General features: G+C 54.3%; 2 protein-coding genes across 2 annotated transcripts; both read left to right on the top strand.

Annotated features, from left to right (window-relative positions):
• Window positions 1-9,625: 9,625 nt before the first annotated feature.
• LINJ_32_0400 (putative 26S proteasome regulatory subunit) lies at window positions 9,626-10,705 on the top strand (the record flags this gene model as incomplete). The annotated part of the gene is made up of 1 exon (XM_001467685.1): window positions 9,626-10,705. The coding sequence occupies one exon, from the start codon at window positions 9,626-9,628 to the stop codon at window positions 10,703-10,705; it is 1,080 nt and encodes a 359-aa protein (XP_001467722.1).
• A 1,213-nt stretch (window positions 10,706-11,918) lies between these two features.
• LINJ_32_0390 (conserved hypothetical protein) lies at window positions 11,919-13,493 on the top strand (the record flags this gene model as incomplete). Its single annotated transcript, XM_001467684.1, has 1 exon — window positions 11,919-13,493. The coding sequence occupies one exon, from the start codon at window positions 11,919-11,921 to the stop codon at window positions 13,491-13,493; it is 1,575 nt and encodes a 524-aa protein (XP_001467721.1).
• Between the last annotated feature and the right edge of the window lie 825 nt (window positions 13,494-14,318).

Genomic DNA, 14,318 nt, shown 5'->3' with positions numbered 1-14,318 from the left:
TTTTCTGTGTTGCTCGCACGTATTGTGTGGCCCCCTTTTTGTCTCGTTTCGCCATTTCTCTATGCCTGTTCTTTCCCTCCCTCATTTGATTGCTTCGTCAGTCTTGAACTTTTTCGCTCGTGTTTGTTTGTTTTCCTTCTACTTTCTGCGCTCTTCGGTTTTGGCTACAGCGCGCGTGTGTGCGTGTGTGTACGTAATCTTGCGTGTGTACGTGTATATGAGTCGGTCCGTGCATATATATATATATATGCATATATGTGCGTGGTGCGTGGTGCGTGTGCGTGTGTGTGTGTGTGTATCACCGTCATTTATTCCCCTGCTTCTGTTTTTTTTTTTGCTCTTTCGTCGTACCATTCCCTCTTTCACCCTTCCCCGCAGCTCCCTCTCTCACTAACTCACTTCTCTCTTCCGTCTGCAGATTTTCTGAGCGCACACTGTGCATCTTCTCTAGTGGCCTGCTGTGCTTGTCAAGTTGTTGCTGTGCGCGCGTTTCTGTGGGTCTGGGTGATGATTGCCTCTTTACTCACCACCCCTGCTCTGGTCTCTGGTCACATCAAAAGACGGACTCGCTTGCGCACCCCATCTCTGCGTGTATTTCGAGCTCTAACCATCACGCATCTTGCCCGCCTACTGTGGAGCTTCTTCTCTTGCACGCCTTCGCCAGCTAGCCTTCACATCTCTAAGTGTTTGGTTCCTTTGTCTATTGGGTCACTGCATCATGCGCGCTGCACTGCCATTGCTGGAAACACAAGCGCGGTGTGTAGCAGCGCACCTTCACTGCGCGAGAGAGAGCCATCAGCGTTCCCACTATGGAGGCACTGCAGCTGACGCGATTTGCTGCAAGCACGCGGCAAGTGAGGACGTCGAGAGGTTCTGTGGTGTGTGTGTGTGTGTGTATGCGTTTTTTTTTCTCTTCTGGCGCGTGCTCCGCTCTGTGTGTCTTTCTATGTTTTAGCGCGTCGCGCCTCGCTGTTCGTTCAATGCTGCTGTTTCTTCGGAGCGTACGGCAAACACAAACGAGGAAGAGCGGAGTATCCAACGGCGCACGCCCACACACTCACACGTACGCGAAATTACCCGGCGTGACACGCACGACAGGTCTGCACAGACAGCGTTTTTTTTTTTTCTCCCGTGCTCGAGAGAGAGAGGGCCGCTTTGATGTGGAGCGAAGAAAGGGGTGCTTGAAAGACGCACTTGTTTTCCTTTATCGCTCTTCATCTGTTTCAGCGCTTCTCGAGGTACGAGCCAGCGTACACATCCTCCTAAGAGAAGGAAGCGGGCACAGCAGCAACTGTAAACACGCATGCGCGCGGGGATATGCATACAATGCACACACGCACACCGACGTAAGATTTCTTGTTCTGCCTTTTTCAGCGCGTATAGCATTGCGGGGAACCGATCGGATCGATACGGAACCGCTCACATCACATTTTCTATGTTTCCTTCCGTAGCTGATTGCTGACGCCGCTCTTGGGCATCTCGGCACATGCTTATGTGTGTGTGTGTGCTTGCTTTCCGCAATTCTCAGCCTGAAGGACACAAAATAAGCACACGTAAACTTACGCAGACACATCTTCACCGACGCTCTCCGCAACCCGAGAGGGGTACCCACAATACGACATCATTTTATTATTATTCTTGTCGCACACATACACGCTCTAGGACAAGCGCTTTCTTGCAAGCCAACACGGAACTCTTTCGCTCAGACACGGCGAAGCACACACACACACACTAAAAGGCCCTCTCTCTTTTTTTTTCGTGCGCCATCTCTTCGTTTTCTTCTCGGCATACGACATCTTTCGTTAAATGACAGCTACTAGCACAAGAAGAGCAGGAAAGAATGTGAGTGATGGTAGGGAAGGGCCTGGTGCACATTCGGAAAAAAAAGAGCAGGGAACCCAACGAGAATGAATGCGCCCACGGGCGAAAGAAAAGGCCCTTCCTCAAAGAAAGAAAAGAAAGGCAAACACCATCGAAAGCTCGTCGAGCACACGTGCACGCTCTCTGTCTCTGCCTTTTTTCTTCGCCACAAGATGACTCACATTTGAATGAGCGCCACCACCGGCTCCAGGCTACTCGCTGCTTTCCCGCACTTTTTTCTTTGCTCGTCTTTGCAATGAAGAACTCCCAGGTACTGTGGCGCGAAAAAAAGTAAAAGACAGCCACTAAAAGGTCACCCTTCGTTCAAAATTCTTCTATGCTGTACAGACATCTCCCTGCTTTTCCTCTTTTTGTCGATGAACGAAAGCGGATGTGGGCGAGATGCAGCGGCGGCGGTGCAGATGGAAAGCGGAGCTTGCTCTTATATTTATCGACCGGTGTACTAGTGTGTTTGTGGCTGTTTATGCTCGAGTGTTTGTGTGCGCGCGCCTCTCGCTCGAGGGGTATCCGAGGTCTCATTGGCGCAGCCGGTTTCTCGATCAAACTCACTGTGCGCTTGTTGTCTGTGTGCGACACCTGACATGCAAACACGTTTTGCATCGTACTCTCTCTACCTCCCCTCTCTCACTGGGCCTCGAAAGAAACAGAAGGAGAAAACACCCGATGAAGTCGAAAACAACAAAAAAGACTTGTGCGGCTACGGAAGAGGAAAACAATATATATATATATACTTAGCTGTACATACACATATACATGCATATACATCTGTATATCTATATATATATAGATACGTTTATGTATGGTATGTATATCTATGTATCTATATCAACCGCTAATGGTGAGGCAAAGACAAAAAAGACGGGAAACAGCAACATAGACAGAAAAGGAAAAAAAAGAAGATTGGCCATGATGCTTGTGCTCCTCTCCCCACACCTTTTCCCCTTTCCTTTCTTTTTTTTTCTTTTTTTTTTCCGCATCTACCCTTCTTTTTCCTTCGTTTTTGTTTCTCTCTCTTCCACTCTTCTTCGTTGCGGGTGAAAAGGACCGAGAAGAGTATGTACAAACCGGGCACGGGGAGAACAGGGGCACCCAAGGAAAGAAAAAAAGAGCGACACTCTACACAATCATGTATGCACTTGAGCAGCACACGATCAATGGCCGCGCTGAATCGACACGGACAACATCCACCGATGCGCAGGGGTTCTTTTTTTTTAATGGGCTTTGATGTGTGCGTGCGTGCCTCTCTGTGATTTTCTTTGTGGTGTTCTGCTTGCAGGCGTGCTGATTCGCCCCCTCCGACCTTCCCTGTTTCCTACCCGCGCCTCTCCTCATTTTTGCTTCTCTAACACAGAAAGCACCGACAGACAATCCAGACTCTGACGCCAACAATTACTTTTGTTCCCCTCCCCTCAAAAAAGATAAAAACTATTTTCATCTCACTTCAGTGTGTGTGTGTGTGCCTTTGGTTCATATTTCTCGCCTTACGCTTTTACATTCTCTTGTTTTTATATGTTTGCCTGTTTTGTTGCTGCGCGCTTTGGTCTGTGTGTGAGCTCTTGCATGTTTGGCGCCGTCGTGTCAACGATTTTTTCTTGGTGTTCGTTCCGTTGTTCTGCCTACTCTACTTTCTCGTCGGCGCTCGCACGTTGTTGCTTCGTTTTTTTATTTTCCGTCGATGGATGGCAAGGAAGAGAAAGAGCGTGTAGATGATTCTTTGAACCACATGAAGAGTGGAAACAAGGAATAATATACAAACCGACTCACATGCTCTCCGCACATGCTGTGCTACCTCCGAGCCTCCGCTATGCGCTCTCTACGTCCCGGGTAGTGAAGCCACACGCAGGCACACACACACACACACACAGAAAAAAGCAAAAATAAAGCGAAGAGAATAATGCGCGCATATGCACGCAATTTCGCGGGAACCAACAACGCGTTGCCCACTTTCAGGCACAGATGAGAAAAAAGAGGGCGTGGTGGAGGGAGAGGCCTGAGTTACCCGAACTCACGCCCATCTTCCACCCATCTTATATCTTCTCTTTGTTTCTCTCTTGCGATGGACGCTTGCACTCTGTACTCCATGAAGCGGAAGGGGAAGAGAGAAGAGCGACGAAAACAATCCGGCGACGAAAAAAAGAAGCGTGCCTGTGTGGCTCTTTCGTGTCTCAAGGTGTGCATGCCTGCGTGCGCATACGCGAATACGTCTCTGCGTACCTGTGTGCGTGTGTGTGTCCCTCCCTACCTGAGCGCACGCAAATGAAGGTTTGGGAATGACACCGCTGGCAAGGGAGGAGAGGAAACACAATTCGATCGCCGTCCCCACACACACGGACATTCAAGAGCAAAAAAAAAGAAAAGACTGAACACGAAGGAAAAAATCAGCAACCTCATTTACCACTCACACACGGAATAGAGGAACCAACCAGCTAACCAAACAAACGCACAAAAAACTAAGCTACACACAGAACAAACACACACACACACACACAAGGATGCCGGACGCTGTCCTGTTCTTTTTTTTAAAACCCTTTCTTGTGTGCTGCCCGGGCTTACCTTCAGACATGTCTCCCGCCCTCTATCTGTCTCTATATATCTTTTTTTCGGTTCTCCTACTCTTTTTTTTTGCTTCTGTTCCGGTTGATGTGATATGCCTTCTATTTTTTTTTTGCTTTCTTTGTGCATCTTTTCTTTTCGGTTTTTCTTTTTTTTTTTTTGCCTCGCATTTGTGGTTTGTGTCGATTTCGTTTTTTTTTTTCGGTCCTCTCGCGTGCGTGTTTGTCAGTTGCTTCTCCTTTCTTTTACACGCTTTGGTATTTTGTGCGGCGCGTGTGAGTGTGTGTGTGTGTGCGGTGCCTCGCGGGCATCTCTGACGGTCTTTGTAGAGCAAAGAACAAGAAAGGAAGCAACAAAGAAACACGTGGATGGATAGTAGAAACAAAAGATTGCTGCTGTAGCTTGACTTATCTGTTCCCTCTCTCTGTCTGTCTGTTTTTTTTTTTCAAGGTGCTCCTCTGTCTTGTACTTCTTTTGAAAATGATCTTTTTTGCCCCCCACCCCCCACACACACACACACCTCACTTGTTCTCTTTTCAAGTTGTGTCTTCTCTGGTTTGGCGTTGTTTTCGATCTCTATTTTGCGATTTCGCACCCCTCCTCCATATCCCTCCCCTGCAGTCCGGCGTTGCCGCGCCCCTGTCCCGTCTTTCACACTTCGACTGTCACGCCCTTCCCTCTCTGTGTCTGTCTCTCTCCCTGCCTCTCTGCGTCCTCCACGAGCGCACATCTACGCTCTTCTTTTTGCTCCTCTTCTCTTCACTTGTGTTAACTCTCAGGAGGTTCAGTTTTTTTTCTTTCGCGTCTGGTCTTTTTTCCTTGGCCTTTGTCCCCCCCCCCACTTCTGCCGCCCCCTCTCTTCTTTGCGGTTTGTTGTTGTTGGCGTGCTTGGGCTTTGGGCTGCCCCCGCCTCTCTTCGCCCTCTCTCCCTGTGTTGTGTTGCGTGCTTGTGTGTCTTTCTGCCCTTTTTTGTTCATGCGAGTGGGCTCATGTCCCTGCTTTCCAGCACCGTCACCTTCCTGGTTGGCCTGTTCAGCGCATCTGTCAAGCACACACACGCACACAACATGCAACCTTTCAGTTTTCTCTTTTTTTCTCACTTTACATCGCAGCTGAAGTAGAGACGAGCATGCCTTTATAAACATAGACATATGCACGCACCGAGGCCGCCGAGAATTCTCTCTTTGCCGCGTCTGACTTCTATCATTCTCGCCCCCTACTTCTCTCCCTATTCTGCTGTTCGTTAATTCCTACGCTGTCAGTCGAAGAAAGCACGACGGAGAGAGCGCAAGAAGCGGACCAAGTGAGCCACGCTGGAGTTTGCTCAACCTGCGCAAGAGACGAGGAAGTGCGGGGTCATACGTAAAGCTTGTTGCATCCGCTGCGACGGCCAACGAAGGGCACCAAGAACAAGATAAGAGATAGAGATAGCTGGAGTATACCGGAGTTCGAGCGATGCACCAAGGCAGGGCCAACTTGAAGGCAGAAAAAAAAAGGTGCCACCGAGGGCATATGGAAAGCAAAAAGAAAAGCGAAAGACAAAAAGGAGGTGTTTCAGCTTCTCGCCTCGCAGGCCGGGAACTGGGAAAATAGAAAAAGCAACCATGGCAAGACGAGGGGCTTTCTGCGTCTCGCGAGGTGACGCATGTGGAGGAGAACAGCGATCCTCCACACACCCACATACAGACACCCATACACACGAACCCCTGCATACACTGACACAGGCCCTCATAGAATATCCTTGCTCTCTTTCATGGGCCACTGATTGTACACTCGCGTTGATCGAGCTCACGAGCACAGCTGAGGTGTGCGTTTTTGTGCGTATGTTTTCTTCGATCTTCCTTTTGTGTTGCTGGTGTACATATCTGTGTGTGTGTGTGCATACGCGCGCAATGTCAGCTTTTGATATCCTTGCGTGCGTGCTTGCAGGAGGGAAGGGGTGGGGGGTTGATATGCAGGTTGCAAGATGAACGTCGACACAGCTTTTCTTACAAGAAAAGAATGACGGTAACCCTTTTCTGATTGTATTTTTCTCGGCTTCCTCGCTTGTTAGTTTCTTTTGGCTTCTCTGGCTCTCTTCCATTCTACGCGAGTTTCTGCGCCCCTTTCTCGCTGTTCCTCTCTCCCCCGCACTTGCCAATAGGTAATAACGGGAAAACGAAGGCAAATTGCGCCAGGATCCTTACACATCCTTGTTGTTCGTGTCAATTTTTTTTTTCGATGTGTCTCTGCCCTCGCTGACGTGGTGCGGATGACCACCGAAAGAGAGAGGGGAGGAGAGCTACAAGCGTGTAGCGGAGAGCTCTATGCGACGAAGAGTGAGTGAAAGAGTACAAGTGAAGAGGACGAGAAGGGTGGGACAGGGTCATCTTCTAAGTAGACGGCCCCACTAATATAAGAAAGCAAGGAAAGACACACACACACACACAAAAAGATCATTGCACGCACGTATAAAGAGTGTGTGCGCTGACTGAATGTTATGTTTTGAATTCAATCGAGAAAAAAGCAACTCTGCGACATGCACGTAAGGACGCACTCACACACCGCACAGCCCCCCTCCCCCTCTCTTTCCCCCTAAATGGGCATGCGTGTCTATGTGTGCCAGTGCGTGTGAGGGGGGTGGGTGGGTGGGATGGGAGCGGTGCAGGGGGTCCTCCCGCTCATCTCTCTGCCTCTCGTATTTACCGCCGTGCATCATTTCTCGCCCTTCTTGCTCCCCTCCTTCCTCCCCCCCCACGTGCTGCAGCAGCCCTTGTAGTGTCATTGTCGCTTCCTGTGCGAGGGGGTGGGGTGTGGGACTGAGGCGGAAGGGAGAAAAACAAAGCATGGACCTCCACTGCAGAGGAGCAAAGGTTGCCTTCGCCTCCGCTCGCGCACCAGCGTTGGACTCGTCTATGCCCCGTTCGAAGCTGCACATCCCATCGTTTGTGGTCTCCAACTTTTCCGCCGACGCCGCCCTCTTCTTTCGACCTTTTCTGCCTTTGCCTCCATACGGGGCCTCACCTTGAGTGCCCCGCCACGACGGAGGCCATCAACCCCCTCTTCCCACTTAACGCTCCCCTTACCGCGCTGAAATAAATTAGAAGACGGACGAGCTCACATTGTGCGCCACCGGCACCGCACCGGCAAGGAAAGACGCATATGAAATCAGCATCCACACCGCCACTCACGCGCGTCGTTTCCATCAGCGCTGACTCACCATCTCACCACTTCCTTGCGCTGTTTGTTTCCCCGTTTCCACCGCTCATTCTTTGGGGCGGCGTCGACTGCTTTTTGTTTGTGTGCGCATATCGCCTTTTCGGCTTTTGCTGGGGCGCTCTTGCCTCTCACTCTCTATTTCACTCACGCACACGGTTTTCTTTTTCCTTTGCCTATCCTCACTACCCGTTGCTGCCCAAGTTGCGGAGGCTGTGACACTTGTTGAGCACTGCACTAGCGCCAGCCTTGGCGGCGGAGCTGATTGGTCTGGCATCCAACAAACACGCTCCGTACGTTGTCGTCTTTCCAACTTCCCTTCTTTTTTTTCACCCGCTCATCGCTGTGCGCGCTCACATCTCCTCCGGTTTCTTCGCTGCTTTTCGTTTTTGTTCTTCAAATGTCTCTTTCTTTCTGATTCATGGGCTGCGCTGACATACGCCCGCGTCTGTGCGTGCTCCCTTGCGTCCTCGTGCCGCTGCTGCTGCCGCTGCCGGCGCGCTGACCGACTTCTGTTGTCTTCCTCAGCATTCACGTTCTCCTCCTTTCGTTTCTCCCTTCTCTGCCTGTATGTGTTTGGGCTCTCTTGCAGTCCATCTCACATTTCCCGCCCCCTCTCTCAACTCCTCATCGCTTCCGTGGCTGCGCCACGGCAGACGTTGTCAGGGTTTTCTCTTGGCGCATGCGTATTTTGTTTCGGCGGCGGCGCCTTTTCATTATGGATGTGGGCTTCTGTCTTTCCTTCGTCATAATGTGCGCATGATTCCCATCCATGTAGCCGAAGCAACACGAAGAAAAGAAAAAGAGGCGTCATGCGCGATGTGTCCGTGCTGCTAGGCGGTCAGAAAGAGGTCGATGAAGAAAGACGCTCTCTTCTGTTGTAGCGTTTCACTCGTCTTCGTGACCATTTTCCGCACCTCATTCGCATTCGTTGCGTGCTTCTTTCGTGTGTCGCATATGCACATGCCTGCTCGCCGGTTGGTGTGCGGAGCACTGCCACTGCAGCGAACGGTGACAGTGGCTTGCTTGGATTCTCGACTGGAGGAGCAGCGCAGAAGGGAGAGCTGTGGTGAAAGAAGATAAGCGGCGCAGGTGCAGCCTCTGCTATGTCACGTTTCCTCTCTCCTCCCCCCGGGGGAGGGTGGGGGTGGCTCTGCGTGACTTCTGCCCTTTCTCTGCTTTCATGATTTTCCTCCTTGCTGTGATGTCTTCGAAATTTTTGTGTGTCGCTCTGTGCGTGCCCTTCGGGGTGGGCCTCTTTGTGCATGCGTGTGTTTTCTGTGCTCCATGTTTATCTTCCGCCTCACTGACTGGGGCGCAACTCGGCTGATGAAGTGCATTTGTGCAGCAGGGCTGTGCCCTCCGCCGCAACACAAGAAACAGATCGTACGTGCATCTGCTTTGTAGGCGCTAGCCCATGTGCGTCTCTATCCCTGTGCAACATGTATTCAGTGCTGCTGTCTGTGCCATCTTTTTCTGCGCTGCCTCTTCCCTTCTCTTCCTCCTGTTTTCGGCGTTCACCGCATCGTCTCCCTCCGCTTTCGTTTCGGGGTAACACACGCGCGTGTGCATGTCCCTCCCCCTTCGCCACGACGATCAAATCGCTACGTGCACCCCAACATAAAATTGCTCGACAGTTTTCAGCTCTTTTACCGCGTGACGTGTCCTTCTCGACCCCTCGGTCTCCTTCGCTCCGATCCATCCTGCCCGTGGCATTGCTTGCTTTCGACACGCGCACACACACAGAAGTACGAGTCAGTGCGGCTGCGGCGAGTGCGCACCACTAACATAGGGACGCACCGCCCAAGCAAAAAGATAAGCACCAACACAGGCAGATCAGCGCGACAGCGAGCAGAGTAGGATAGCCTTGGCAGGCGCAGTCGCTGCCGTTTATTCTACTATTTTCGGCGAAGTGCTGCGGAACGAGACACAAGCTCGTATCGGGTTTCTCACTTCCACGCGCATACACCGGCACCTAAGCAAATCCAGAGGCACCATGAGCAACGATCCGAAGTCCATGAAGCCCGACCCACTTGTGGCCAGCAACGACGTCGCGTCTGACGACGGCAGTGATGGAAAGGGGGATGTCGCGGCGCCTCCGGCGTTCCTTCCCACAGCGGGCCGTGTGGAAGTGCACCCGCTGGTGCTGCTGTCCCTGGTGGACCACTACGCCCGCATGAACACCTCTGCCGTTCAGAAAAAGCGTGTGGCAGGGCTGCTGCTTGGGCGCTACGTGCGCGACTCCACAGGGATGCAGACGCTCGACATCAACAACAGCTTCGCCGTCCCCTTCGACGAGGACCCGCAGGATGCCGACGTATGGTTCTTTGACACGAACTACGCCCAGGAGATGTTTGCGATGCACAAACGCGTGTTACCGAAGGTGAAAGTTGTGGGGTGGTACTCCTCCGGCCCCACCATTCAGCCCAATGACATGCTGCTGCATCTTCTGGTCGCGGATCGCTTCTGTCTCAATCCTGTCTACTGTGTAGTAAACACCGACCCAAACAACAAGGGCGTGCCGGTGCGGGCCTACACGACGGTGCAGGGGCGTGAAGGCACGCGCTCACTCGAGTTCCGCAACATCCCGACCCACCTCGGTGCGGAGGAAGCCGAGGAGATCGGCATCGAGCATCTCCTGCGCGATCTGACCGACTCCACCATCACCACGCTCTCCACGCAGGTGCAAGAGCGGGAGCTGTCCTTGATTCATCTGTGCAAGGTGCTTCAGCAGATAGAGGAGTACCTCAAGGATGTCGGAAACGCCGTCATGCCGATCTCCGAGGATGTACTGGAGGTGCTGCAGGAGCTGATTAGCCTGCAGCCTGAGATCTACGCCCGCCGCTCGTCGATCGAGATGATCCGGCACACCAACGACGAGGCGATTGCGACCTTCTTAGCGGCCATCGCGCGCTGCATCGGTGCGCTGCACGGCGTCATCATGAACCGCCGCAAGCTAGCGCGAGAGCTGCAGGAAATCAAAGATCGTCGCGCCCGCGCTGCCGAGACACGGTTGGAGAACGAAAAGATGAAGATCGAGGAGGCAGCCAAGGAGAAGGACAACAACCAGGCATAGGCGGGGACAGCCACGTGGGAGCGACCGTGTCGGGTTGACGACGACAACGATGTCGGCGGAGTTGCACAGGTACAGCACCCCAGGCAGATTGGAGAGATACCACACTTCCGTAAAGGCCCAACGTGCACACACCCGATCAGCTCGTTGCCTCGCTCACTTCTGCGTTGCTACAGAGCGCGGAGAGATGGGGGCGGCGGCGAGCATTGCCGCTCACGCGCAAACGCTCTCCTTCTTCCCACCTCACTCCTCCTCGGCTAGACAGTGGGTGTTGAAGGCAAGAGGGAGGTGGGTCTCGCTCGCCTTTCTTTCGTGCGTGGACACCCTGCCTTTTTCCAACCGCCCAGCTGCCCCCATCCCTTGCGTGTGTAATGATACACGTGCAGGAGTGGGCCACAGGCTCGGCTTTCGCGGGCGCGCGCGCTTCTCTGCCTCGGCTCCTTTGCTTTGTCTTGATGTCTACAGGAATCTCCCGCGTGTGTCTCCGCGTGTGCGTGTGTGTGTATCCTCTGCCTATTTGTCTTCTCGTCTTCAGGGAGTCTCGGCTTTTTGAAAAACAGGAGCAACTGCGTCAGCGACCGCACAGCAGCGTTGCGCAGATCCCATGCCTCGAGTGCTGTCGAAGATTGCCAACTTCTCGGCCGATCCAGCGTCTGTGCGCAAGGAGGACGGATCTCAGTTCGCCTGCTGGCGTCTTCCACGCGACGGGACGCGCGATAGATGGCCCTGCGTATATTTAGGTGTGCCAGCCACATCGCGGATATAAGCGCGCAAAATGAACGCGTCGGCGCGCGCTCAAGTAGCCGCGGCTTCCCTCCTTCCCCTTTCCCGCGGCTCTGGTGACACGCTCGAGAAGGATCGAAGGCGACAATGCCCGAAACTCAGGTGTAGGGCACACCGTCTCCTGCATCTTGTGGACGCTCACGCCTCTTCTCTGTTTTCTTCCTGTTTTCCTTCCTGGTGGACATTCTCTGGCGCTTTCACCCTCTGCCGCTTTCCTGCACCTATCGGTGCTCGTGCATTGAATGCTCTGCTGCCGATACCATTCCCTGCGGTATTGTTGTGCGTTCTCGCCCGCCGAAGGTACGCCGTCGTTGCGCACTTTTCTTCGCTCTTTACACGCACACAAACCAGACTCAATTCGCGGCACCGCTGCCGGTATAAGACACAAACTATAGACATCAATCAACATCCCTCCGCCTCCCCTCGTTTCGCGATGCCGTCGGCGGAGTCGTGCATGTGTCACTGCCGTGCCTCTCGCCGGAGGCGACCCGTGCCACAACCGAGCAGACCACCGTGCTGCTGCGAGGAGCGATGTACCTGCACCCATTACCACGGCAGCGGCCCAACGGCTCCGTCGCAGTCCTTTCCTGCACAGAGCAGCAGCCAAGGCGCGCGGCACAGTGGCACCCCCCACGGCGGTCGGGCTAGTCACATCGATGCCAGTGCTCACATCGGCCCGCACTCGTTTCGGCGTTGCCCTGTGTGCATTCCTGAGCAAGCAGAGCTACAAGAGGCGGACCTTCTCACCCTTCAGCAGCGCTGCGAGGAGGCCCGCGTCGCCGATCGGCGGTGGAAGTCCGCCCTGACCCATGTGTTTGGGCAGCGCGGCCACCGTGGCGGCGGGCGCAACTCCTACCAGTCTAACACGGCGGAGATACTGCGCCGCCAGCGCAACTCTTTCTACCAAAGAGCGGTGGATGACGAATACATGGCGCGACGCCGCATGCTGCAGGCCGAGCTCGACGCACGACACAACGAGATCGTCAAGACGCAGCGGGCGCGCGAGACGCTGCGCATGGAGGCTGCCTTAAGCAACGCGCGGGAGGATCGGCGGAGGGGTTGCGGCCCCCGTGCCTGCTCCCTCCAGAGAGCATGTAGTGCCGACCCTGCCGCGGGCGCTCGCTTCTCCACGCCGCCACCGCAGCGCAAGGAGCAGCCACCATCGCTACCAAGTCACAGCAAGGACAGCGACCATGCTGTGCCACCGTCGACGCAACCGAAGATCGAGTACCCAGCGCTATTGCCAAAGGCAGAAAAACGTCCGCCGCCACCGCCGCCACCACCGCCACCGCCACTGCCGCCAACGCACCGCGACCGTGAATCATCACCGCAGCGGCAGCATCGTGAGAGGGTGTGCAGCCACGGGCCTGCGCCGTTGGCGACCTGCTGCGCCGACTTTCACAACTCCTCCGCGCAGGGGCAGTGGCACTGGGGATGGATCTGGTGTCCGTCTTTGGCATGTCACGGGCATCACCCCTCTCAGTCTCCACGTAATCACGTGAGGCTCCTCCCTTCTCCACCCGCTTGCGAAGCGCCGATGCCGTCACATGATTTGAAGCCGACATCTCCTCAGACCTCTCCGACGACTGGGGAAGACGCGGCGAGCGATCACGCTAAGCCGGAGAAGTCGCTGGATTGCTTAGAGCGTGACGTTGCTGCAGGAGTCCCTACTAACCCACCGCAGCCGAGCAGTGCTGTCTCAGCCGCTGGTGCCGATTGTGGTGCCGCATGCCGTGCAGGGAAGGGCCGTCCCGAGAGCGTGCGTGGTGGGTCCTCGCGATTCCGCAGCCACAGCGCCACCTCCGTGCCCTTGACCGCTCCTCGGTTTGGCCGCAAAGTGTTCATCACGGATGACGTCTACTGCGATCGCCGTGCCCGTTACATGGCCCAGTGGGAGGCGTCTGGTGCGGTGCAGCGAGTCCCAACCTCGTCGCGAAGCCCTAGTGCTCCTCTCCCAGAGAAGACCCCCAAGTGGCGCACCACTGGAAACGATGCTTGCACCGAGTAGTCTGCTGGATCGCCATTCGGCGGCTGCTCGCCGCCCCATCGATTGTATCTTGGGTTGATGGCCTGCTTTTCCGCGTCTTGTTTGCTAGCTTGGGTGTGATAAACACGCTTTACTACTCTCTGTTATCATGTTGCACTTCCTTTCTCATCTCCAGCACCCCCTCCCCCTGCCCTGCTGCATGCCTCGTTGAACATTGTGAAGGCTCTGCCTTCCTGCGGCGCCACCGCTGTAAGCCAGTGGCACCGACCCTTCCGCGAAAGAGACCCACGCGTGCATGGGGGCGTTTGTTTTTCCGGTTAACTCGCTATCATCCAGGTGCCCCGCCCACGGAGGCGCACGAAGTGTGTGATGACACGTGCATGCACTTTGTATTATCTGTAGCTGTACTGTTTCTTTCTTCGAGTTGTGATGTGGAGAGTAAGCAAGAGGAGGAGCCGCCACGGAGGCCCATACACCCACACGCAGACACCCCGAGAGAGGATCCCGTGAGGCAAGGGAAAAACAGCGGGGTGTGCTGCTGCGATTGGGTGTGTGGCCTCTTCCACCAGTGTTCCTGCTCCTCGCCTCACGCGAGAGGACGGCCTCGCGCTCTTTCTGTTTCCGGGAGCACGTGCGTTTATACGGGGACCGCATAGATCTACAGCGCGTCAAGTTGGTGTTCATATTTCTTTTCTGTGTTTGCTCTGAATGTGTGAAGCTTGCTCGCTTCCTTGGCTCCGCTCTCTCTCGCAGATGAGGTGCGGCACCCGGCTACCCGACTTCTAGAAGGCGCAGAAGAAGGCATGCGCAGCCAACACACGCACACACCGGCGCTTTTTTCTCTCG

This window comes from Leishmania infantum, chromosome 32 (assembly GCF_000002875.2).
Source record: "Leishmania infantum JPCM5 genome chromosome 32".
Lineage (NCBI taxonomy): Eukaryota > Euglenozoa > Kinetoplastea > Trypanosomatida > Trypanosomatidae > Leishmania > Leishmania infantum.
Note: the sequence above shows the minus strand (reverse complement) of the source record. Positions and strands in the feature narration are given on the sequence as shown.